This window comes from Phalacrocorax aristotelis, chromosome 11 (assembly GCF_949628215.1).
Source record: "Phalacrocorax aristotelis chromosome 11, bGulAri2.1, whole genome shotgun sequence".
Taxonomy (NCBI): Eukaryota; Metazoa; Chordata; class Aves; order Suliformes; family Phalacrocoracidae; genus Phalacrocorax; species Phalacrocorax aristotelis.
The window spans coordinates 21240028-21267007 of record NC_134286.1 but is presented as its reverse complement, the minus strand read 5'-3'; the positions used below and the strand labels follow the sequence as shown (position 1 = coordinate 21267007).

Genomic DNA, 26980 nt, shown 5'->3' with positions numbered 1-26980 from the left:
GGGTAGTTAGTGCTATACTAGGACTTTTTTAAGAAGAGCTGTTTTTCTTGGCATAGCTCTAAAATTGATGGAAAGTCAGGGTGGAGCCAAGGGATTTGGCATCATGGGAACTTCTCACACCAGCTTGTCTTTGTGCTACAGCACAGCAGAAATGCTTTCTGCAGAGAGAAGCATGAAACATCAGATGTTTATTTGCAACAGTGAAATTTATTCTAGTGAATGATGATTGCCCATAGTAAATACACTTCTTAGTAATTACTGTATTTTTTCCAAAAACATAACTAGCTCCTAGAGTTGCTATTTGCTAAATTGATAGGGATCTAGTTAATCATCCATTTAAAACAAAAATGGCATTCCATATCAAAAACATAATGCATTTTCATTCCTCATTTTTCCTCTAGATAACTATTGAACAAAGATCACCAGCAGAGAGTGCTGGTGCTCTTCCAGAATGTGGCAGCAGCTTCTGAAATGGATTGTAAAATCTAATCAGACTTTGCTCCATAATTCCATTTTTAGTTTTTCATTTTTGTGAAAATGAAATGTTAATCAATTATCTGTAACTTGATACCTTGCTGTTTCTAATTATCAATCTTTCTGTAGCTTGCTACAGGAGGCAGATCGTTTTTCAGAGCACAACTGTGCTCAGAAAAATTATAATTGCCACTTTTCGAAGCAATTATTTAACAGAATTTCATGTATTTTGTTCAAATGCATTTGAGCTTTTTTGTACATATGGTTATTTCTCCTTTAATTTCTATTCTTTAATTTCATGTTCAAACTAATCTGTTTACTATTCAGTACAGGTTCTCTGTAGTGGAGGAAGATGGTCCTGTTCCTACAACTAGTAGAGCTCTAGCATCTCTCTGGTGTTCGTTGTTTCACAGAGACCATAGTTTTAACGTTCCCAGGCAATGGAAGGTTGCTTCCAGCCACAGATTACTTTTGGTTGGGCCTCTTCCATTTCTCAGTTCTGAGTCTTATTCTGACATCGATATTAAAAATGAGTTGCAAAAGCTCTAAATCAAAAAGCACCCCCTCTCCCCCGTCCCCATGGTATTTATCAATACAGTCGCACCACTGTAGGTCCTGGAGACTGTGAAGAAGTCAGGCTTTTTGGTTTTGAATCAGCTGTGGTTTTCACCTCTTAAGCTTTATGGTCATTGAAATATCAGGATTATGAAATGTGTTTTTTGCTGCAGAACCTGCTGTACATCTCACTCTCTTGTGATTTCATACATTCTTTAGTCTCTGAGAGCAAAGACTGTTGAAGTGCAGGGCCTCCATGCCTTGCTTTTACAGTCCTCTCTGATCCATACCCATTGTAGTTGAGGGAATTTTAATTCATTTCAGCAGATTTTTAAGAGACATCTCTTTTTAAAGAGGCATGAGAGGAAGGGGTGCAGAGAAATGAAGGAGATGGTCAACTTTCATACATCAAGATGTTAACATCCAATAGACATCAGTTAAAGGCTTACAGGTCCTTCTTTGGGAGAAGAATGGTGTCTTGTAAGGGAACCCCTTTGTCCAGACTAACCCTGCTGTCTTTTTTTTTTTCCCCAAAACTACATTTAAGTCTAGGGGACGGGGGTGTGAATGCATTTAGAGCAAAGCTAAACATTTAATTTGTTTTTCCATAGTTGGCAGTTGTTTACCACTTTTCTGGTTACACAGCTTTCTTCCAGAATACTGCATAAAAAGGGGCCAAGGTTCAGCAGTTAGAATAATTCTCTTTACAGGTGGTACCTGATCAATCAACTCATGGGTGACACATCACTGCTGACCTCTGTATTGCATTTCACTCTGGTAGGCTGTTCCTTTTCTCCCCCTTCCTGTGCAGGCCCTTTCTTCACCCAAGGAACTGTGCTGCACTTGAGTTACACTCCATTAGAGGTACCACCCAGACTGACCTACTTGTAAAAACCTTCACATGCAGGAGCATACAAAACCTTAGATGAGCAGGAGCCCTGTTACAGTGTAAATCACAACATAGACAGGACACGAAGTTGGCTATGCAGAAGGCTCTGTAGCAATTACTTCCCTCCCAGAAGTTATGTGGTCATTAAAGTTTTACTATGTAGTCTAATAAACTTGTGTAGAAAGACACAGCAGTTACTTAGTGAAGGGCAGAGGCATACATAATGCATAACTATTCCTGCTCTTGTGTTTTGAAAAGAATTTTTCTAGTGATTCTGACATGTCAAGTTTCGTGGTAGTAATTTCTGGTGGTGTTGGTCTGTGAATACCTGTCGTTACCATCTGTGGGTGAATGATAACTGGTTTTACATGTAATTCATGCCTTGGTCTCAGGTCTATCAGACTGATTTTGTTTCTCTTCAGAAGTCATAGCTGGTCTCCAGCTGTACCCAATGGCAGGACCTGAGGGAGCCTTTTGGGGTTTGTTACGGCTTGGGGCTGGATATAGAAGCAACATCAAATCCTCTAAACACAACTTAAAAATGGCCGTGACCACCCTGAAGGCCCTGGGTGCTGTCCAACCCTGTGGTAAAATGGCAACAAAAGCTGCAGCACTGTACGTCCAAGCTCACCGTACGTGCGGGCAGCAAGGCAGGTCCTGTGGCCTGTGCTTCTGAGGCTCTGCGAGTCTAGACTGAGCTCCCAGCATGACTTTGGACAAACCACTTACCACTCCTGTACCTCAGTGCCTTCTCCACACGTTTCTTGTGATTCTTACATGGTTTTGAAATCTTCTGATCTTGTTTTGATTTGTATCCCTTAATGTATTTGCTCATTTACTTCCTTCAACGAATATATCTGTCAAACTGATTATTTGGCCTCTGGCAAGAAATACAAACCAATCTCCCTTCTCGGAATTACCTACTCCTCACTACTGCTCACCTAAACTTGGCCTTATCTCGTCCTCTTAGTCTTTTTTACTATTGCTTGTGTTACTATTTGTTTACTGTAGGGCCATTATTTCACCTAACAGCATATTTACGGACTAGACAAAGAACCCCCTGCCTTGGTGGTCGTGGGGATGTACTGTCTGGTCCCAAGAGCTAAATGGCATTTCTGAGCACTCTTAACAGTTTATTTTTATGTGCAAGAAGAAAAGCTCAGTTAAACTGGCCTGAGATCAGAGATCCACAGAAATTAATTTACACCCCTCTCAGCCGTGCTGAATGGACGCAGGACTGAGCGGCGATTTCTCTCTGCACATGAGGGATAATATCAGCAGCTTCCTGAGCTCCAGCTGCTGTGGACAAAGGACGGCAGAGTTACAGCGATTCCTGGAGGGAGGAACTTTAAGATGGAGGAATTTTAAAGAATGTGAAGGACAACCTCTTAAAAAAATTGTAGGTGGAGCAATTCCAAGTCATCCAAACGCTTCGTAAGCCCAGGATTTATTTTCCTACTTTGAACTAGTTGCCATTGTGGCATTTATCTTTTGTGCTTTTTAACGCATCTACCGTGACCTTTGTATGATTGCATAAATTGGCCCGAGTACGCTGGAACAGTTATTAGGAACCCCTTTCTTGTGTTGTTTCCTGAATTCCCACATTGTGGCGTGATGTGTGTATGGAAACTGCTCGCTTCCTCCACTGGCAGCTGTTCAGATGTGTGCTGGAGCTCCTGAGGACTGGGCTGGGTGGGGAGCTGGGTGAAGGGAGGATGCAGGGGGAGAATGTTTTAAGGAAGAGAATGTGGATTTCATGCATCTTTGTTCTTTTCCAGTTCCGATAAAGCTGTTATCTCCAATTGTGTGGGTTAAACACGGGCAGTGCTAGTGCTCTGTGGAATAAACAGAGGCAGATGAGCTGAGGTTAATATGCCTCGGGCAGGGCTAGCTGCTTTTCAGTGTCTGCATTAAGCAATCTTTTTACTTTCCTCATGACTCTACCTTCTCTCTTTACTCCCCACTATTTTCTTTTAGCATGTGGGAGGGAGACGGGATGTGTGATTGAAGCATAGTTTATAACTCTCTAACTCACTGAGGCTATGTATTTCCCTTACAACTCCACCCCACAGCGTCTAGCAAATGTGTGCTTCATTAGCTCGTTCTGCGTTGTCTTTTTTTGCGTTTGCAAACTGTAAGGTTACGGGATGTTAATGAACTGTTTACATGCATTTGTACATTTATTCCCCTGAAATGTTCCAATGAACGTGTCAGTTACAAGAGGAAAAAATAGGTGTTTATATATGCTGCATTTGGGATGTCTGAAATCTGACTTTCTGATTTTTTTTCCAGTTCTTTCTTTTCAGTGTTAAGAGTTGGGAATGTTGGAAAGGATTTGTTTGCTTAGAGCAGTTAAAAGGTAAACAGCTGAATCATGTTGTCTCTTCTCACTCAGAAGAGCCCTAATGACCTCCAACAGGCCAGGCTTCACAGTGCAGGGATTTGACATGTGGCCACTTCTTGCACGTTTAGTACTTCTGGAAACTGGTGTCATCTTATGGCCAAACCTTACCAAACTGGGGCTACTTAACAGGCTTAATGTTTGCGTGGTTGGGCCTAGTGTATTAAGTCAGCAGTGGACACACTGTGACAGCTTCTCTCATTTTTCGTTCTGCTCTTTCTTGAAATCACACGTTAGCAAAGGGGAGCCGGGAGATGAGCAGAAGCTGTCAGTCGGAGTTCAGGGAGAGGAATGACCTCACAGTGGGAGGATGCGAGTGCATTGTATGCAAAAGGCAGAGGAGGTGGTCTGAGAAAGGCAAGGTACCACTGCTTGTACACAGACATGTCCCTATTGAAGGACCAGTTTGTTATCTCGGCCTTGTTTAGACTGGGGATCTGCCCCATCGCAGGCATGGGGCTAGAAGTTAAAGTTGCTTACACTGTCTCAGTACAAGAGCTTTGCTTCCCTGATACAGGGGTTGGTACCACTGCAGGGGTGGCTGCATTATTGCCGTCACAGAGTGCTGTGAGAGCTTCCAAAACAGGGAAACTGGCCTAAGCCTTTCTTTTTATCAACGTTTTGGGCTCCTTTTACTGGCCTTCTTTGAACGGGCAGACATGCACAAAGGTGATATGTTCATGTTTTTCTTTAAAGCTTGTTACAAGTTGAAAGCCAAACTCTTTTTTTTGGCTGAAATTCCAGGCGTCAAAGCCTTCAAACAAAACCCATCTTTGAATGTGGCTACCGTCTTTTGCCATGCAGAAAAATGATGAAACACAGCAAAATTGTGATTGCATTTGGGTGAAACACTGAAGTGTCTTCCATCTCCGCTTTCCAAACTGACCATTAGATCCAGCTGTGGCAGAACAGTAGAGGTCTGTGGATGTTTGCTGGTCAGGTGGACTGAGCCTCGGAAGACTACATGATGTATATTTTAGTTTTAAGCAGAATGCGATATACAGGGAACTGTAACATCCTGCTTATATGTGGTTAGTCATGATCAGTCCTTGCCACGCTTTCAATTATTTTCAGCATTTGGCCAGCAAGAAGTGGGTGAGTCAGATCCTTGGCTGGCGTACATCGGTATAAACCCATGTAACTCCACTGACTGAGCAGAATGGTTTGAGACTTTGGGGCTAACTCCTGCGAAGCCCAACTCACATGAAGCCCTCGCAGCCCCTCGGGGGCCGCAATGGGGCTGAGCGGGGCCCAAACGCTCCCAACGCCTGGTAACACCGGGTTAGCACGGCCGGAGCTCCCGGGCGCAGCCCGCAGCGGGATGCGCTCCCCGTTTAGGCCAGGCCTGAGCCGCCCGGAACCCCTTCCCGAGGGCACGGAGCTGGGAGCGGCGGAGGCCGCCGCTAGCGCTGCTCTCCCGGGACGGGACCGGCGTCCCCACCGCCGCCGCCCCGCACACAATAGCGGCGGGGACACCCCCGCGGCGGCGGCGGCGGCGGGAGCGGGGCGGGGCGGAGGCGGGGCCGGCGGCGGGGGGCGGGCTGTCTCCGGGCGGGGGCGGTGGGGCGCTTCCTGCCCGGCCCGGCCCCTCCGCCCGGCCCGTCCCGACCCGACCCGACCCGACCCGCGGGGCGTCCGCGCCGCAGAGCCAGGCGGAAGGAGGCGGAGGAGGGAGCGGAGCTGCCCGGCCGTGCCGTGCCGCCGTCTGTGAGCCCGTACCGGGGGGACCCCGCCGCCCCGGCCCCGCGGCTCCTCCGGGCTCGCCTCGCCCCGCCGCGCACAGGTAACCGCGGGGAAGCAGGCGCGGAGCGGAGCAGCCCAGCCTCGCCTCGGCCGGCCGCGATGCTGCGGGCAGCCCTTCCCTGCCGGGGCCGCGGGCGCTGCCACTGACAGCGGAGCCTGCGCCGCGCCACCTCCGCCGGGACGCGGGCTTTCCCGTCCTTTTCTTTATTCTGCCGTTCTTGAGATACCGCTATCCTCCTTCCAAGGACTGCGGGCAGGTCCCTGTCTGACCGTACCGGATTTTTACCCATCTATCTTCATTGCCTGTCTTAAAATATATTTATTTTTAATAAAAGAAAAAGTGGAGCCACAAATCCGGTTGGTATCACGTTCCCCTTTCTGTGGAGTCCGGTTTATTTCTGCGGTTAAAAAAAGTTTACTCCCCCCTTCCCCTCCAGTTTTATTGACACTGAGGATGAAGAAGGATTTGCAAGTGAAAGCGCCTTGAAATGCAACATCTTTTAGAGAGAGGTCTGCAGTTCGCCCGTTGAGTCTCGAATTCCAGCCTTTGCCCCTGCTGAATCCACTGTTCTGCCCTTTACTCTCTGGGGTAAAAAACCAAACAACAACAACAAAAACCCGAGGGGAAAAAAAATACCTTTGGCAGCAGGGAAGCTTTGTGTGACTGACCCAACGAGCTACAAGTGTCCAGTTTCTGAAAAGAAGAAAACCCTTTTGTCTTCAGCAGATTGTAGGTAAGAGCCGTGCTCATGGCGCAAGGGACTTGGCATTCATTCTTGCAGGCTAAACCTGGGAGTTAGACTGGCTCTCTTCTCTGTCAGCTTTTGCCCATCACTTCTCACTCCTGTAGATTACTCTTCATCTTGCAAAATTCTTGCCAAAAAAAACCCCCAACACACTCATGCACCCATTTCACCACCGGCAGTAAATAGCCAAAATCAATAGCAATGTACTTGTGTGTAATTGGATAAAGTAAAATTCTGCGGAAGTCACTCAAGTGGGTTTGAGCCAGGCTGTGTTTGCAAGTGGCCGCGTTTCTTGTGGTGCTCTTTTGAGAAAATAATTGCAGTCATTGTGCTTATAATCCACGTGTCAAGATTGTCTTTGCTCGTCATGCTTCACAGAGAAGCATGTATGTGCATTTACGTATGCACATGTGCAAACAGGGCTTCCACAATCAGTTGAGATTTCTTGTTTCATGCTGGAATTTGTTTTATATTAAGTCCTTTACTACTGTGTCACAAGGTGTAAAAATGTCGAACCTGTAATTAACACGCCTTAACAGATGATTGAACATGGCTAGGAACATGCTTGGCACTGTACAAAGTGAACGTGAGGGTATGTTTTCTTTGTTTTGAGATTTTTTTTTTAAAGTAAGACTGAAAACGCAGCAGGGACATGTGCACATAATAACTGGATGGAGGCCCAGTCTCTGTGCAGGGAAACATATTTTGTAGCATACTCCTTTCTCTAGGGACCAAGTGCTGAACGTGTGTTGTTTTACAAGTGATAATGCCACTGTGAATTTCTGGTTTTCCTTCTCCCCCAGCTCTGCACCCATATGCCTTCTTCCCCATGGCCAGAGTTTCATCACTACCAGCCTTTTGTACAAGGGAAGGATCTGTGGAATTTCATGTGGCTGGTAGTAGGACTCCTCTTTGCAGGGAGGATTATATTGCTCCCTGTGGAAACATGCAGCATCCCCCAGCAGGAGGATCTGGCTGTTTATGTGGTGAAACCAGCCTTGACATCATGCTCTTCCCCACTGCGTGGGTTTTTCCTGTAGATGATACAGGAAATGCTAAATATTGGTCTGTTGGGGTCCCTGTTCCTCTTCCTTCCCCCTTGCCGCCTCTTCCCTGCAGGGATTGCGGGGGCGGGGGGGAGGAATGGGAAAGGTGTCCTCTTCCTCCCTTGGGGGGGGCAGCAAGTCAGCGTGCTCTGAGCTGATGGACCCTCAGAGAACTGAGGGAGCCTCAGTCTCTTCTGAGGTGCAACAGCCAGCGGGGCACCTTGCGAGGGGACTGGGGCAGGTGACTGACCAGGATCCATCTTGAGGGAGAGTACATGGCATAGGTTTTGGCTGCTGTCTCACTTTTTTCCTCCTACCTTTGACCTTTTCTGCGGACCGAGCCTTTCAGCCAAGTGAGGGTGGGAACACAAGAACCATCCCCTCGAGCTTTTCCTACACCCTTGTGCTGCTCCTGCGTAAGTGATGGGCAGCATCATGTTGGTTTTTCAGGGCTGATATAAAAAGAGGAACCCTACCATCAAGCCCATGACCCTCTTAAATCTTTGGGTCAGACTTTCACCAGGGATGCCTCAGTGACTGCTCCTCCTGGGAGCAGAGTTATGAGCTGACCCTGGAAAAATTTGTCCCATAGTTGATGTTGCAGGTTCACCTGGTCTCCCTCTCTTTTTCTCCAGGACACTTACTTGCAACGTAACTCCTGTCCTTAGAACATTACTAGGAGCCACAAACACAACACAGAATTATTTGTTTCTTCTTTAGCACTTTCTTGAGGAAAGGGGAGGATTTCCAGGAGGGGGGAAGGGGGCGCCTGGCCTTCCCCCAAGCCTGTCTCTCTGATTCTGGAGATGTTTTGCAGGCACTGCAAAACAGCACTACCTGCCCTGGGGAGGAGACTGGAGGCAGAAAGGAAGCTGGGCAATGCGGAGTAGGCAGAATGGGCCCTGCAGTGGGACAGGGACTTGCAGTGGTGCTGGCACCTCGTAATTTTGGTGTTGTTTGCATGACATGTATTTACATTGTGATGGCTGGTTAATATACTGATAGCATGGTTCATCGTTCTACGTATTTATGGTGACACATGACATCAGATTGTGCCATAAGCATGGGAAAGTAGAAGCATTGCCCTTTCCTGAAGCATGCTTGAGTGACTTTGGAGTAATGTATGCTTTGTAGCACAGAATGCCACAGCTGGGCCACAAGGTTTTCATATGCCTGTAATACAAATGTATAAAAATTCTCTGTAGTCTGTAATACAGCTCAAAGGGCAGCTGATTTAGATGTGCTTGAGTGTTAAGGTCAGGAGATCACATTCCATAGGTTACTAGATGAAAGTGCTTGAAGAGGGTATAGCATAAATATTTGATTCATACAGAAGGGATTGGTGCAAATCCTTTTGTCCCTTCTCCAAAGATGCTCTGTAGGCAAAGCACCATTAGGAGAAAAATCACCAAACAACAGAAAACTTGTAACTTTTTTGTGCTGGAGAAAGCAGGACAGGAAGATAGTGTATTATTGTTGAATTCCACTAAAATTCTTCTCACGGGATACGCCATCTTCAACAACAGCTAGGAGAACTGATGTTTTTAAATGTAAAATGACTCATAATGCATGGGCTCTTGAAGTTGGGTTTAACATTGTATGCAAACATTGCCAGCTGGTGGGGATCTTTCTGGATAAATAAGAACTATATTTGTACAAGAAGGCTTGAATGATGTATTTCAGATGCATCCTGATTAGCATAAGCCATTCACTTTGCAAAAGAATAGCAAGAGTCCCAGAAGTGTAGATAATTTAATAGTTCTCTTGTTCTCTTTATCCTGTTTTTCATCAGCAGACTGACCAATCTTTTTGTTTATTTAGAAATAAAGTTGCATTGCTTTCCTGCCACATTTTCCTAACCATGACAGTGAAATTGAGAATTTGCAACCCCCAAGTTCTCAAAACATAAACGCTTCTCCCTCTTCTGTTCCTTCCTTTTGTCTCCAGTTGAGTGTAATATGATTTTTTTTTTTTTTTTTTGAGGTGGTGGTGGTTGTTCTCCTGATGGAACAACTTGCACCATTTAACTCTGTATAGCACCCAGCACAGTGATGTTTCGGTCCATGGCTAGGGCTCATTGTCACTACAGTGTATGAACAGCTGAAGTAAAATTTCAGCTCGTTAAAGGCTTTATTTTCTTAACATGGAGCAAAATCTGATGTAAGTTTAGGTTGTTGCTGTATTAATGTATATATAGAGAGAGGTCTTGAATTATCAACAATCCGAGTGTATGTTAACGTATAAATACTTTTGGCAGTGAATGAATTTATCTGTTCATATCTCTCTTGGGGCAGAACTCTGTTTTGCAGTTCTTGCTTCATTCTTACTGACAGCTTTTAAAGAGCTGTAGAACTGTAACCCAACGGAAAGACAAAGCCCAGTATAAGAGAGTTCTTAGATGTCAAGAGTTTGTGTTAAACTAAAACCTGGCTCCAAACACCTGTAAATTACGAGATTCTCCATTCAGTGCAGAATATGGTGTGTGTTAGGTTCTGTTCTGAATTAAAAAGAAAACGAATACCTTGTTCTTGGGTTATTAGATGTTCCCACTTTGGGGTGAAGTGTAAATGCTTTCAGAATAACAAAAGATGCCTGTTTTCTCCCATTTAACTGTTCTTGCATATTCCCATATTTCAAGGTATTTTCAGACATTTACTTTTGAAGAAGTCCTTTCACAGGTTTCCTAATCGGAACAGCCTTATGGATTTTCTTTTTTTCCTCCTTGTTATTGTGGACGATATAGTGGGAGTGGAATGTCCTTGGCTGCCAATGTTTGCTGCTAGGTATCCCCCTTCCATGGAGACCAAATGTTTATAATAGTGTGAGAACAGCCATTCTTGGTGATTGGCAGTAAGGTTGAAGGCTCTCTTTCTCCTCTTCTATCCACTGAAATACAAGAGAGGACTTGCATCTCTTGGTTCTTCATAGAAGTGTTCCAAATTGCCTGTTGCTGGGGTTATAAAGTTTCAGGAAGCACTAGAGCATTTGTCAAAATTATTTAGTCCATTGTGTTGAATCTGGGCCACAACCAATTTCTGTAAGCTCATTTTCTGCTTTCAGGAATCCTTTGCTTGTCTCACTTTCTGATGAGTACTTTCTAGATTAGACTTTCATCTACCTCTTGTGCCCAATCTTCTCTCTGTATGTGCCCCATATATGGCATCATCATGTTGTAGGTTTTAAATCATTGTCTTTAGGAGAGAACAGGCACATAGCTGCCCTATGAGTCCAGTTTGGCTCCAGGAGCTTCTCAGTTGTTAAACCCTTTTATACAGGAGAGAGTGTATTCCCAAACAGCTCTGGAATGCAGTGCCAGCCACAGGAAGAATTGCACACTGCAGCCTCCATGCTACAGCCATACCTTCGCCTTTTACAAAAGTCTTTGGTTCATGCTCTGACCAGATCTGATGCTAAAACTGTATCCATATGAAAATACGGTACTGTATGGAGAACACTAAAGTCAGCAAATATCCAAATCTTGCGCATTACTTGGCTCTCCAGAGTAGCCTTGAAATGTAATCTTCAAGACAGAGAAAAAAAATCTCAAAAACTTTGGGGAATAATAATGTAAAGGAGCTCCTAGGAGCAATTCACTTTTAAATATGCAATATAATATTTGTCTTACTTGCCTACTATGCCTGTAAGTGAAAGGAGTTTTTCAGGGCTGATGAAATTTGTGTTTACCTAGACACTTGGGTGTAATTTTTAAAGTAAGAATATATTTGAATCTTAACCGTATATAAATGGCCATTCAGGCCAAACCAGACATTCAGTGTAAGCAGGGGATTGGTGAATGAGGAATGAATAGGTGAATAAATAGGAATGGAAAAGAGAAAGTTGTGAACAAAACAAAAACCTGAGAGCAAAATAAAAAGGCCTGTGGAAACAGAGTTCTCCAAGCCGTAAAATCGTGTCCTAGTAGAGTAGTGGTTATGTGAGGTGCTTAGCTTAAGTGAAGGAAGAACATGTGTTGGAGTCTGCTGCAGTGCCGGGGGATCATGAGTTGTGGTCATCCTTCATGATGGTTGTTTGATGTGTCATGCTTTGTTGTGAGCAGCCCCTGTATTGCTGGGCTGGCACTGGAAGAGCGAGGGCTCTCCCCTGTTTCTCATAGCTAAACCGCCTCATATTTTACTGGCACGCAGTCTGCATTCTCGGTCCTGCAGAAGGGGTTCAGAGATAAATACTGCCATTCATACTTGTTGCTTTTTTACTTTCTCATCCTCTCTCAGAATGGCTGTTGTCTAGTTTGGTTGTGTCTAAGCTTAAAATAGGCTTTTATTTCTTTAAATACTAAATATCTGAAAACCTTTGGGAGTTTGGAGCGGTCTTTGGTCATTTTCCTTGATAACCACTGTTGGACTATAGAAGGTTGGTCAGTATCGGTTAGGGTATAGAACCAAGACTTTGTTTAAAGTTCATCGGTTTTTAAAGGCCTCGTGATTATTTGTATTAGCAAAGCATTTACAGTGTCTAATTGTAGACCACAATGTTGTTGAGCAGTTCTCTTATATGAACATCTATGAATTAAGCCAATTTAAGTTTTGTTTAATGAATTAATTAGCATTTGTAAGACCTTGTCTAAGATTTGTATCACTGTAAAGTTTGTTTGCTTTAAAATGCTTTGTGTCTCTACACAAATTGTTTTTTAAAAGAATTACTGAATCTCTTAGAATTATGTACTGTAACCCTCAAGGAAAGTAATTCCACATTTCAGTGGCTTTGTTCACTCAGGGCTTGGTGGACTTTTCCTGCTGTTCTAATTTGGGTGGTTCTGTGTCCAGCTGAAACACATTTTATTGCTTCATACTAGGGCTAGCCTGTCTTGTTGTAGGGCTTGGGAAAAACAGGGTGGGAAAACTTATCTTCCTAGTTTTCCCATTGTCTTTTTGAAAAGAAACAAAGCTGAAACCTCCTCCGTATTGCTGGAGAGACACAGCATGTAAAAACAGTGTAAGATAGCCTGCGGAGGTGCGCAGGGAATTGGGCATCTGTAGTTTACTGCAATCATCACAACTTTATGCTGATCTCTGTATTAGGTAAAACCAAATTTGAAACACTTTTTACTGCAGAACGATACAGGTTGAAGAGACTGAGAGCAATTACGTCTTCTATTCCACCCTTCCTTTGGGTAGAAGCAGGGAACTGAAGAGAGCAAAGTAACATAAAAAAAAAACCACCTAGCTTTAGCTGTGGCCGAGTGAGATTGTTTGTGGAGCACTCGGGTGTTGTTTAAAAAACGAAAAAGTAATAAGAAAAATCTTCGCAGCCATGGAGGGAAGAGTGGATTTACCACCTGGCGAAAGACCAGTGCATTTCTGACTGGGGAAGTAGGGACAGCAAGGGAAGATTGGTATGGGAGGCCGCTGGCCCCGTCCCAAACTGCTCAGGTGGCGTTTTGAAGGGATGTTGCCATGGAGCAATCTCAAAAGGCTGAGATGGAGATCAGGGCCCAAGATGGTGCTTGTGGGAAGTGGATGGTTCTGAGGGAGCACTTCAGCTCTGCGATGCTTTGCGAGACACAGGACAGCAGGTTTCCCAGCCCGAGTGAGGCCCTGGCACTCACATCCTTTCCCTGTTCCTCAGGCAGGGGAGAGCTCGATGCATTGCCTGCTGCAGGCACCACTGGCCTTCACTACAGCCCTGAGTGAGAGCTGGGGCAAGGTTAACTATTTTGGATTTGTGCTTAAGGAACAGTGTGTTACCTGTGGTTTCTGCGCATACAGTGAAGCTCATTTGAGGGCATCTCAGTGCTTAAGGGCCGTAAGATCACGGTGTGTTATTAGCTGCTAACACTGCACCATCAAAACATGAATGTACAGATTTCCTTCATTAGGGGAATATTGTGTAGTTCTAACTTTTTGTTTCTGCAGCTGCTAGGGATACCTTGCAGAGGTATCTCCTCCAGCCGTAGAAAATACTCAGAAAGTTCCCCTGCCTTCTGCTTGCACAAGTTCTGGGATGCCAAATCCTTCATCAAAACCATTTAGGCAGGATCTATGCTTAAATTATTTCCTGTTCCAGTTATAGAAAATCTTTCTAGTAGTGATGAAGTTTGTATTAGCAAGGAAGAAATTTTGCTCGTATGGTTTACACAAGGTTTCTTAAGTAATATACCTAAAAACAATTATTTCCTAGTGTAACTGCATCTGCTTTAGAGTGGTTGCTGGAGTAGTTACATTGAAAGAAATCAATTCCCTGGGTGACATAGTTGTGGCAACAAAAGCATACACATGGGGCAGGACTTACCAGTCGATGCTGCACTAAAATGACTGTAGTAATATCTTCCTCCCAGTGTGGTGGTGAGGCTTAATTAATCATCTTACAGGTAATTAAAGGGTTTTACAAGGTGCACATGAAAAACCCAGGTGGTTATGATAAAAGAACAACACCAAAACCACTTTTATAACATCCTTGCTTTCTAAAAAATTGGTGGTCTGGATCTTCTGTTGGGTTTTACTTAAAAAAAAAAAAAAGTGTATCCATCTTTTTAAGCCATGCTACCCATTGTGATCCCAAAATGGGCTTGCTTCGTGATATTGTGTTGTCCCAGTACTGCATTAGGTTTGTTCCCTTCCTTGAGCCACAGCATCTCAGAATGAGCATTGCTACCTCTGGTAGGCTGACTGACAACTGATAAGTTAACTGTACTTTAGCTGTTTCTTTTTATATGAAAAAAAAAAAAATTAAAAAGCAGCCCTTTGGAAAAAGGAGGGCCCATGCCTGCTTGCTTTCGTATTCTGTGACTAGTCCCGTTAAATTCTGTAAAACTGCTTTGTGAAATAAGAAGAGCTCCTCCATATGGGGGCTTAAAATAGTTTAAATTGTGGTAATGCTAGAAAAAGCCAGAAAATTCCATGCCAGAGTTAGGCCATGGTGATTGTTTTCTTCTCTACACCCTCCTCCACCTGTGGTTTTTATTTGTGTCAACTTGCGATACAAATTTTCAGGATGTCACAGCTGACAGATGAGGAGAAACTACCTTAAGGGAGCACAAAACGGCTGTATCTGCTTGGGGAGTGTATTTCCATTGTTTTCAGGACTGGAGCTTTTAGGTTTGAATTTTAACTTTATTTTTAATGTAGATGGTGATTCTAATCTTTTTTTTATCTTACCAGCAATTAAAACAGCCTGATCCTATCGGTAGGGACAAATGATGCACTGTCAACGTTTTGCTCCCTTCTGATAATGCACATGAAACTGGTTTGCGTGTTTGAAGATTACATTTTACTCTCACATGGTTTTCATTATCTGAGAGCCCCGAGGAGAGGCCTGGACTAAATCAGTGAAGGAATGGAGAAACCACACAATGCAATGAAAATGGTGCTGAGGCATACTTGGGATAGTTGTGGGACAGGGGCTGCTGACGACAGAAGCAGGGCGCTGCCTGAGTGCTAGCAGCAGCAAGAAGTGGAGCATTCTTAAAAGACAAAACTTGATGTTGAATTAAAATTGTGGCTTGGGTTTACAACAATTCCCCAGTTCTACAAGGATAATTACTGGAAATCTGTGAAGTTTGAAGCAGATGAATCTTGCTCGGTATGTGCTGAGAGGCAGTTCTCTGAAATGAGACCTGGTGTGACTCTGTAAGCTTGATCTGGTTTTATGGAGAAGACATCTAAAAGGTGACGTCTTAGCCTTTATGAAGTTAGTAGCGGAGCTCCCATCACCTGGGCTGGAATTAGCGTTTCATTAAATACGCAGAAATTGCAGCACATGCCACTGAAGGGTTGTCTGCGGATGTGTGAGTAGTGCTTGGTAGTGCTGCGTAACAGTGTAAGTGACTGAACGGTGTGATGTATCCATGTAGAAATATTCCCAGTAAAAACAGCTGGATGTATATACCTGGAGTGGTTTTTGCTAGTAGACCAGTATATTCAGAATAAATCCTCCTGCCCTCTGACTTTTGAAATTTTATGGAGGAACTTGAAAATCCATAGCAGTCTTATCAAAATGCTTAAAAGCCATGAAGCATTCCTATTTATACCAGGCTCTATTTATTCTTCTCTTTTTATGTTTTCCTTTGTAATAGAAAACCTAAATTATGTTGGTGAAGATTATAGGTACTTCCCTGTGAAGAAATTGATACTTTACAGTGAGGGAGCAGTAATTCAAGGGTCAAGTAAGGTCTTCTCAGTTTTTTTTCTTAGAAATGTTATTTAGAGGGTGTCTTCCTATGTTGATGTCTTGACTTATTTATCTCAAGCCAGACCAAGTGACTTGCTGCTTTTTATTCAGGCCTGCCAGGCTTTCTTGTGTTGTTCTGTGCCCAGATCCCAACACCATGAGTATTTGAGGGGAATGGTTAGGGGCTCTCAGTGAGGAGATATAGTCCTTGCTGAAGGTGGGCTTGGTTTGGCCCAGAGAGTTATTAGAACCTGCGATCAATCTTCAGGTGTTCTGGTGGCCTCTCGCTATAATTGCCTGATGATCTAATATAATGGGTATGTGTATTATTTGTACCCCTGCGGGTGACATTGTTCTTGTTTTTAGTTAAAAGAAGGAAGTTTTTCTTGTTTGCTCAGTGACTCTGTCCTTCTGGTATGAAGATGAGTAATGCTGGCGCTGCTCCATGCACCTGCTTGGTGCCACCCTCCAGGATCACCTGAGCCACAGTCAGCAGATCTAGGCAAGTAGGGATGGGGTGGTTGAATGAAAGCTGGGAAGTGTTTATGGCTGGAGCCTGAAACACACTTTTGGTTAGGAGCAGGTGCTAAAACGCTATCGCAACTCTGGGATTTGTTGTATGCCGCCTTGCAGGTTTGGGTGTTGGCGCCAGACGCTGGGAACCTTTATTCTCAAGGACTATCCTAGTGCGTATTCTCTCCCTTCCTCCTCCTTGGGTAGGGCTGAAATGAAATGAAGAGCATTCAGTGATAACCTGCACTATTCATTAAATAATTTTGGACCTCGCCCTTGTGAGTCTGGTGCTACTAGCCACTTCAAAGTGAGTGTGTGTGCAGAATAGCCACGGCTCCAGTGGTCTTACACTTGAGTTAAGCGAATTTTGCAGGATCTGGCAATCAGCCTGCTGGGTTTTGCTTAGGCCATGTAGCAAAGGCATATTTCTGTTAAACAGTGGGTGACTCATCATGTGAGCTGGTCTCTGCGATTGCCCGGGGACTTCACAGCCAGTCCTTTTTATGCTATCTCTGTTTTGTGGTCCCCTCCTTTATGACAGTGTGCAGGTATGTCTGAAGATAACTCTGCACCTAAAAAAACAACCTGAGACTTCATCTCGTTGATAGCATCCCATCACCTGTTGCCAACCAGGATAAGCAATAGTATCACATGCACATCTTTTAAGAAAAATACAATTGCTTAGCCAAATCTACTGCTTGAGTTTGAAGTTTATCACTGTCACTGGATTGTTTTGTGGGTGAGTGACACAAAATTTAGTAGTAAAACTGAAAGTGCTTAACTGTACTCCAGCCCTTTTGAGGTGGTGAACCTGTTCTCATCCCACCTGATGGCGTAAGCTAATTAGCTTCTTGGCTAAGCAGTAATTCTGGGCAAGTACGTACAGGCTGTCCTCACAGGGACTCTTGCATTCCTCTTAGTTTCACAAGCTAAAGGAAGATGCTTCTCTTTACTTGTGAGATTATTATTGCTCCATGCAGGCTAATTGAGCTATAGCATTATAGCCACTCATCAAACAGTGGTGAGTAGCTCACTTGTCTAAGCTTGTTTATTTTTATAATGCTGAAAAATATTTGCATGCTGTACAGAAATGTGCTGCTTTGGTTCCTTACAGCCTGGCAGTATTATCATTTTAAATTCTTCATTAATCTTTCGTCCTCACGAGGGACTGGCAAGGTTCCTGTGCGTAATTACATGATGTTTAAGACAGAAGCTTCAGCTACTGAGTTTTTACATAGTGCCCTGCAAACATGGGTCTTCTCTTAAACAGTACTTATGCTACCTCCCCTTTTATGCCCATTCTTGATCTCAGCATGGTTACGTGCAATGTGCAATTCCTGTGTTAGCTCTACCAGTTCTAGACTCTGATGTTTCACTCAAGACCATACAGATATAAAGTTACCATGAATAAATTCAGACTAGAATTTAGAATAAGGTGGTAAAATGATAGAGCTACAATGCTGAGGAACAAACGGCGAAATCGGTTCAGCCTGGGAAATCCACCTCACAGTGGTTCCTTGGAACAGTCTAAAACTGAATTTTCCACTTGAAAAGCAAAGTGTTTCTAGGCTTTGTGGTTATGAAGAGTGCACCATCCAATCTATAAGCCAGTACATTTTTTTTGCAGAGGTGTTGGTAGGCTGAATTCAGTCCTATTCATTGTAACTGATTTAGGCTAAACCCCCAAATATGTCTGTTTAAAATGTCTATGGAATCTATTCCAATTTCCTTCCAGGTCTATCATAACAACTTTTCCAGTGCATCTCACTAATTTCCATCTTTGGCATGCTGAAAACTGAAATTGCTGGAAGAGCCTAACACAAATAGAATTTGGTGTCCAAATAAATAACACATGGGCGTCAGTACAGATTTATACTGTTCATTTTTGTGTTTCGTTACATAAAAAAAGTTAACTCAATGGTTCTACCATTTGCTTCCAGCTCACTCAGAAAGCAGATTCCAGGAATGCTGCCACCCTAGTTAGTTCCACAAGATTTTGTTTGTTAATTAAAAGTAATGGGATAAACGTGGAAAAAATAGGCTTAATGCTAACAGTTGGGATTTAAAGAAAGTGGATTTGTTGGCCAGAATATCTTCATATTGTACTTCAGTCCTCCTTTTGTTTTGCATTTCCAGGCTGATTCCTAGTTTACATCCACAGTAAAATTAGTAGTATTCAGTTCCAGCAAATGCTTCCAGAGAGGACTGTGCCTTCCCTTCATCGGATTGGCAGAGTAAGCTTGTGTTGCTGTGAAGTGAAACTCTGTGTGTGAAATGGTCGCATTCAGAATTACCTCCTTGAATGTTTGAAGGAGTTAAATATGCACAGATTGAATTTGTCTGTTGAGAAAATCTTTAAGGCAGAGAGGCAGAATGTCAAGCTGGGTTGTATCTTTGTATTAAAAAAATAAACAGCCCCCCCCCCCTTACATTTTTCCAGTTGAGAGAAAAGAAATCTTTGGGTGGAAAGGCAGCATCATATTGCATAATAAAAGCCTTTTTATGCTCTAATAAAAAGGGTTGCTTAGGGCAACTTTGTTTAAAAAAAAGTCGGTGATGATAGGGGTATGAGGGGGACAAGGAATCCCGAACTTCTGTTGTGCAACACTGGGAAAAGAGGCTAGAAATTGCTCTAGTTATCTGCTATCTTAATGCCTGGTTTAAGGGTTCTTTACTGCATATTTGCTGGCAGCTGTTTTCAATATAACCCTCTCGAGCTAAGTCACCAGTTAAGAATTTGACATTAGATGTTTTTTTCAACCACCATCTTGAAGTACCATACCACACAACACAGCCTTGTTCCCTAGTTAGATATTGTTCATGTGCCTTGACATTGCTGTTGACACCTCAAGTATTTAACTTGCAGATCTGAGATAATTTTTGTTGGGTGTGGATGTGTGCCATAATAAGACAGAGACAGAAGTATCCATGTCTGCATTCCTTCACTACATTTGTTCACTTTATTTTTGCAGCATTCCAGGAAATTAAGTTAAATTGTACATCCCGATTAATATTTTTTTTAATTTCACTAGTTCTGTTTTAATTGCCTTCCCTTAAAGTGTAGACACACCGAATGCACAAGTATGTTCCACTTCTTTTGTGTCATTTGCCTTTTTGTTTAGGACACCTTCAGGAGTAGATTTAACTGCTTCTTGAGTAAGACACCTAAGTACACATTTTTCTGTGTTCTGATTCTGCCCTCAATGGTTAAAGTTTCTTTAGTGCTTTATGTTCTGAAAGGGAAAAGTAACTTAATTAAAGAATGTTTTGGGAATTAGAGCTGTGCTCTGCATTATATTTTTGGCATATACTTTGTCAGTGTCCCTTCCCCTCCCCACCCCCAACTTTCCCAGTCTGTAAAATAAAGCTAATATTCATATACTGATCATTCTCACAGTCATTTCTGAGGCATAATTTGGTAAAGTTTATAAAGCATTTAACCATATCACCTTTCATCAAAGGATTTCTGCTGATATAGTTTGAAGTATACAGCACCACTGGAAAAAGAGCCATAAACAGAGTATCATCATCTGTGCTGCAGCTTTCATTCTTAGCAAAAAATAAAACAATGGAGTTAAAGAATTAGCGGGTTTTAATCACTGTTTCACTTGGAGGCACAGATGGGACAGAGCATTACTTGGCAACATTTAATCTTGGAGCAGAAATTGTCATGATTAAAGCAGCAGCTGGAGTAGATTGCTAAGGATGGGGGGTTCATTCATCCTAAAGGGATCAAAATTGTTGGGCTCTGGGAGAAAACAAGAAGCTACAAAAGAAAAACCTGATATATGGGCCAAGGTTTTTTGTTTCTAGGGTCTCATCTACTGATTAAAATGATGTTTTCAATGCTTTCCTCAGAATTATTTTGGAAGCGAGGAGAGTATCAAGTGATCTGGCCTACTGAAGAGGAGACTGAAGCCATCTCTGAGTGGAGATTTTGGACTTGCGGGAGGAAGGCTGCGTGTCCCGCCCATGTGGCAGAACTGCTCCTCCTTACCAAGGAACTCAAAGTGAAGGAAATAGGTATGTGCCACTTCAAATAGGATTTCAGAAGAATCATGTTTCTGGACAGTTAACAGGGCTGAATTCCTAGTTTGAGGCAGCCTGGAATGAGGTGGTTTTAACTTTCTCTTCATTAATGTTTGCAGAAGTGTTCTGTCTTCCTGCTGCGTCAAGGCCTTGTGTTACAGGGGTAGACTCCTGCGGTACGCTGACCTGAGGGAGGAAAATGGGTGGCTGTGGAGTTGCAGAAAAAAGCAGACCCTTCAGGTCTCCTGACTCCTGCAGTCCGTCCCCGGCTTTGCCACAGAACAAACTGTTGGGAGCAAGTTACCTTTTGCTAAGGGGCAATGTTATGAGAAAAAGGGTGTAAAAATAAACTGCTGGAATACCAGCGTGTGTTCTGCTGTCAGGGCAGAGCCACATCTTAGCCAACAACTAAAGCATACTCTATTCTAAACTGGTCTAGCTCAAAAGTAGCTCTGTTTTTAGTTAAATGTCTCAAAGGTATCATTAATTTTGGATATTTCAACTCATGCAAGGCCAACGGGCTTGAGTTTCCATGACAAATTCCTGACTCCACTGGGAGACTGAGCGAAGTGTAATCACGGTTGGTAACTGATTTAATCTGTACTTAGGATGTGCTTGACATTGGCTCTTTGTGTTTCTCTCATTGGTACACAGTGTTTTTTCCTGCCACTCAGAGGTCTTTTTCTGTTCCTTAGATCAGACAACTCTTTTTCCTCCGCTTGCATTTGCATGCATTCAGCTGACGATATTTAGATGTGTGAGGATTTGGTTGCCTTTGTACAGCAGGAAGTTAGAGTCCTCACTTGCACCAGTACGTAGTGTTTTCTGCAGCAGGGAGACTAGGTGCTGATCTTGCTCTGGGTATTTCATAATTCTAAAAACCTGCTGGCTAACGAGGTATTCATTAATTGCTTTAAATGATCTAAGCGAAGAGATTTCTTTACTTCCTTTCAACCATATAGTATCTCAATGGACCTCCTTCCCACACCCCCCCCCCCCCCCCACCCCCCCCCCCCCATAACTGACAAATTGCTGATTTTACCCTTTAAGCCTTGTCTGCCTGGAAATAGGGCTACCAACAGTGAGATACACTTCCCATAACTGTAAAGCAAACAGGTCTTAGGCATTTTTACCATCATCCTGTGAATTATAGGTCTCCTTTCTCCCTGAAAGCAGCCTTGCTGTCTGAGGTATCCAGAATGCATCCCTACAGCTTGCAGTCGATTGATATTCCTATAAACTCACAAGGCACCTTTCATCACCTTTCAAGGCCTTGCCCCCTGGCATGCAAGTCCTTCTTAGGTCAAGGGCCTTAATGACTCCCATTGTTATGGGAACCTTTGGTAATCTAACCTGCTTTTTTTCTGTATTTCAAGCCATTGCTCTTAAATGTCTCTTACTTGATCCACTCAGGCGCTAATAACCGTGTCTCCTTTCCTTAGGTCAAGGGCAGCTTTTACATTCCACCCAAAAGGCACCACAGTTTGAGATGAGGAATTCAGAAGAGCAAGCAGCTACGACAGTTTTACAGCGCCTGCTGCAGGAGCAGCTCAGATACGGAAACCCAAATGACAACCGTAACCTTCTTGCCTTACACCAGCAAGCCACAGGAAATGCCCCCCCTTTCAACAGCACTGGGAGTCCAGCATCTCAGAACGAAGGGCTGAGCTCCCAGGACCACCAGCTTGTGACTCATGCTGCCCGTCAGGAGCCCCAGGGCCAGGAGATACAGGTGGACAACAGCATCATGGAGAAGCAGCTCTCCCCACGACTTCAGAACAGCGAGGATCTCCCGACCTATGAGGAAGCCAAAGTCCAGTCGCAGTATTTCAGGGGCCAGCCGCATGCTAGTGTTGGGGCAGCGTTTTATGTAACAGGGGTCACCAACCAAAAGATGAGGACTGAAGGGCGACCCACGGTTCAGCGGGTGAGCCCAGGGAAGGTCCACCAGGATGAAGGACTTAAGGACCTCAAGCAAGGGCACGTCCGCTCCTTGAGCGAGAGGCTGATGCAGCTGTCCTTGGCCACCAGCGGTGTCAAGGCCCACGCGCCTGTTACAAGCGCGCCGCTCTCCCCCCTCTCTCCACTTTCTCCTCAGCAGTCTAGCGACCCTTATAAAAATTCTGGCTCCAATGAGTTCTACAAGAACTCAGTGCAGCCCCCTTCCCAGCCCAACATGAAAGGAATGGAGCAGCGGGGTCCTCCTCCAGAGTATCCTTACAAAAATGTGTCTACCCCGTCTATGAACTGCAAACCTCAGGACTCGGGACATTTCTATAGTGATCATCGCATGAGCCAGCAGGGAAGATCTGATGGGCCTATGATGAGGTATCAACACCCCCCTGAGTATGGGTCAGTCAGGTAAGCAAGATCTTAAAACAAACTCCACGACAGCCTCCTAAGGAAAGACTGTATAAAACTCAGTCCATTGCCCTCACTCCTGAGGCAGATTTTCTTTCAGCAAAGATCCCATTTTGATTATGTGAGATGACATTTCGCGTTCAGCTGCAGACTGTGTCTGGAAGAACTGTAACCTGTTTCAGTAGCTCACCTAGAGAGGCCTGACTCTGTCTGGAAAAAAAAACCAACCCCAAACCAACCCACAAATGAAAAAAAAAAAAACAAAACAAAACAAACCCAAAAACCAAAACAAGCCAGCTTGATTTTATGGCATGGGGAAGTTTAATGCTGAGGCTCCAGATCCTTACAAAAGGCTAGCTATAAAAGCCAAAGTTATGGTGTGATTCATTGTAGAAACGTGCAATTAGTTATTGCAAGACTTAAGCAGTTCTTTAATTACATTTGCCCAGACAAAAGGGTTTTTTTTTATGTTTAGACTGCATCTAAATGCTGCATAGGAAAGGAGAAAGTGAATGAAAGCAATAATGGTGCAGGTAACAAAAATCACCTGAGATTCCTTTAGAGTTTTTCAAATTTTCTTCTCAGTGGACCAAAGGGTAGAAGTGGAAAATGGAGCGTGCTTTGTGCCTCATCCCAGACTTGCTTGTTGAGCTTTCGCTCATTTTCCTTGCATCGTTTGAAATCTCAGCCTGCTCTGGTTTCCTCTAGATAAGGAGCTAGATTTGGCTTGAGCCACACACTGATGTCCGTGGGGGTGAAGATGAGGTTTTATTCAGGTGGGCTAAAAATACAGCTTTACTTTACTCGTTTCCTAACCACCTCATCACTGTCCAAGACCAGGTGGGATTTGGTGTAATGATTTTGGCCTTATTTTGAAGCAAGAAGGGTAATACAAAAGAGCAACGGGGGAGCGTTGCTACCTAAGTAAATGGTGAGGTCTCTGCATGTTTGTGTTTGCACGTATTGTGTTGTGTTTTGAGGGGAGCACGAAGAAGAAACTGGTCTGTATTTGGGAACAGAGTCTGAGCTTTGGGGAATTTGAATCTGCTCAGAACCTTCCTAGTTCTACGGGGAGCTATTTTCAGAGTTTGTCCACCATTGTTTGTGATCTGAAATGACTTCAGCAGCATACAAGCCTGATGAAAAGGCCCTTTGATCTGGCTAAATAAATAATAAAGAGGCCAGGAAAAGGGGAAGTAAAGGGTTTAGGGGGGGTAATGATTGTAGAAGCTCGTTGCAAATGTTTTTGAAAATTCAAAGGCCTCAAATCTCCATGCACACAGGAAAGGGAAACAGATCCTTAATGGTTATGCTGCATCAGAAATACTCATAATATTATATATAGCGAATCTGAGACGTAGCCTGCTTGCTGTTTAAGGGAGAGGTATTTGAAAACACGCCAACAGTCAGCTCCTCTAGACAGGGTGATTTTTGTCTGTATTGGATGGATCCTGGCTGCTTTGAAAGAACATGGGGGGGGAAGGGGGGGAGGAGAAAGGTTCAGCTGGCAAGATTTCCAGTAGGGGAAGCAACTGAAATTTGTCTTCAAAGCACTGGGAATCTAATGAGGTTACTTTTTAACCTAAATAGCTGCACAGAGAAGAGGTTTCCTTTGCAAGCAAATGCTGTAGCACTAGAACAATTGCAAGACTAATCCATAAATTACAGAGCAGCGTAGCAAAGGAAGGGAGCAAGTCCTCTATTCCCCTCCCTCTCCCACACACTTTAAGAGAAACTGTCATTTAGACAAGAAACCTTCTGTGTTACTAAAGGTGCAGCTGGGTAATGGTGTGAAGATTTTAAAGGCATACAACTTTCAGGAGTGCGTTTGCCTCGCACCAGGCAGTGCTAACGAGTGTCTTTGCAGCCTCGCTGGAGTGATAAAGTATTTTCAGAGACTCCAGTTTTCCTGTGCTGCTGCAACTCTGTGTTTATCGGGATTAATTTGGATTGGTAAATGTGTGCATTTTTTGAATTGTGCGTCAAGGAAACAAAGCCCCTTCTTTCTGCTCATGAAGCCACACCCTTTTCTGCGGGTTTTCCCCCTCATTGTTCGGGGGAATTTGAGGGTGACCTAACGATGCGGTTAAATAAAACTCGTTGAGCAAGATAAACATTGGGGAATTCACAGCATTCTCATGCTTCACCCTCCCCAGTCTGGGAAAGGAATGGGCTGTGTGGTAAGTTTAAACCAGTCTGCAAACAGTTTGCCTCACCTGCTCTTGGGCGGTGTAAGTTTGGGAACACATACATGTTCGTAATGATGTTGGTTTAATGTAAATACTGGGCATGCCGGAGGCATCTGTGCTGTTATTTGGAAATTTTAAAGAAAGTTCAGAAGAGGGTTGGCTGCATGTGAAGCTCCAAAATCCCTAATGTCTCTACTGCACTTCAGCATTGGTGATGAAATCAAACCTTCAGGTCTAAGAGGAGAAGACAGGTGCCTTGGGCTCAGTGTCCTGTGGGATTGCAAGGTCTCCTGTGGCAGAACAGCGAGAGACGGGGGAGAAGGGGCTCGTGTTGATAATAGTTTTGGGTGCAGAGGAAGCTGGCTGTCTCTCCGATTCAAGCGCCATCCTCTGTTCGGAGCCCAAATGACTGAGCTCCTGCTGTGGTGATTAATCCCGTTGACTTCACAGAAACTTTTTGAGAAGGAGGTCTGCAGAATTTGTCCCATAATTAGTAAATCACTTCTGTGTCCTGTGTTCCCCTGAGCAGCATCAAAGTGGGGGATAATCAGGTATGACTAGGAAGCAGAACAAAAATGCATCGGTTTGATTTTGGCTGTCTAATCAAGTGGAGTCTGCTCCCTCCTGCAGTCAGCGTTTCCCAGCTTGTGCAAGGGGGCTGTGGAAGAGAGGGGAACTGTAGCTTCTTGAACGTGAAACAGGCAAGAGAAGCTGGGAAGGCAGCAAAAATTTTAACGAGCCAGAGACCTTTCCTGATCTCTTCATTCTTCTGCCCTCCCCACTTTGTTGCTCTACCCGCAGATCTTCTGCGTGACTTGATGTTTGCAGTCCTGGCAGCCTCAGGACTCCTGATGGCTAGGTTTCCTTGCAGAGCTGCCCTTGCTCCATACCTCTGTCTTCATGACTTAAAAGCTGATGTGTTCCTTGTAGTTGCAGAACCATAAATCCAGGTTTGTACTCAGCCCGCATGGTGTGTTTCTCCAGTACGTGCCAGGCACTGTAGGGGAAGCAGAGATTCTTGCGTGATGCAGTCTTCAAAATGAAGTGGCCCTTAAAGTTATGCTTGCAAACTTAAACGCTTGTGGGAATTATTGCCCTGAGTTTTTTTCCTGTGTTTGGGGTTTTTGGGTCTTTACAACACTGAGGCAAATGAAAGGAGATTGCATAATTTTGTTTGCCATGTCTTTTGAGAGTCTTTCTGCATTTTTGCCTGAAGTGGTTAGTTCGGATATAATTTTCATTACTACTGCAGGGTTACCCGAGGACTGATTCTCTCATGGAGGGGAGTTTCTACTGCCATTCTATCGGCAGTTCTGTTAGGTGACTCCAGTAGTGATTTGTACCTTAAAATTTCGCAGTCTGGCTTAAAAATCTTGAAAATTCCAGCTGTGTTCATTTACCTTTCTGAATCTCTCAGTCCAGAATTGATTTACCAGAGAAATAAATTCCACAATTTTCATGTTAATCTGAGGGATCTCAAAGCCAGGTGTTTTGACCCCACAAAATATATGTAAGTATTTTATAAGACAAAATTGAAAGTAGTTGAGGTGATAAAAAGTTCTTTGAATGTGTATGTAGAAGTTTGCGTGCAAGATCTTAAAAGGTCCAGTTGTCACTCTGAGGTTACTAGAATTTAAAATTTTTTTTTTAAAAGATAGGCTGTATTACCCCAGTTGCATTACTTCATTTTGCTGGGGCTATAAACACATTTGTGACATTTTTGAAAGCTCTAATGTTGTTGGTAATGCAGCAGACTGGAGGATCCCAGCTGTCATGGTATAGCTTGAATCCACAATTTCAAGATGTGAGAGGCTTCGGATGTGAGGTCCGAGATGCTGGAAATCTTGGAAATGTGTCTTGTTTAGAAATGCTCAGCCATGATTTCCTAGAGTTGTTCTTTACAATAG

The 26980-nt window shown here is 43.8% G+C and overlaps 1 protein-coding gene across 5 annotated transcripts in view; it reads left to right on the top strand.

The window, feature by feature from the left end:
• Nucleotides 1-26980, top strand: part of AMOT (angiomotin) — a 63772-nt gene that overhangs the window by 6064 nt on the left and 30728 nt on the right. Inside the window, exons 1-4 of one of the 5 annotated variants that reach the window (XM_075106233.1) lie at nt 5962-6102; nt 6500-6796; nt 20353-20517; nt 21966-22884. In XM_075106233.1, coding sequence (XP_074962334.1) covers nt 22013-22884 — 872 coding nt within the window. In that variant the 5' untranslated portion in view covers nt 5962-6102; nt 6500-6796; nt 20353-20517; nt 21966-22012. Of the gene's footprint in view, nt 1-5961; nt 6797-20333; nt 20518-21965; nt 22885-26980 lie in introns of those variants that run through there. The other 4 variants (XM_075106232.1, XM_075106236.1, XM_075106234.1 and 1 more) reach the window with 4 other exon arrangements.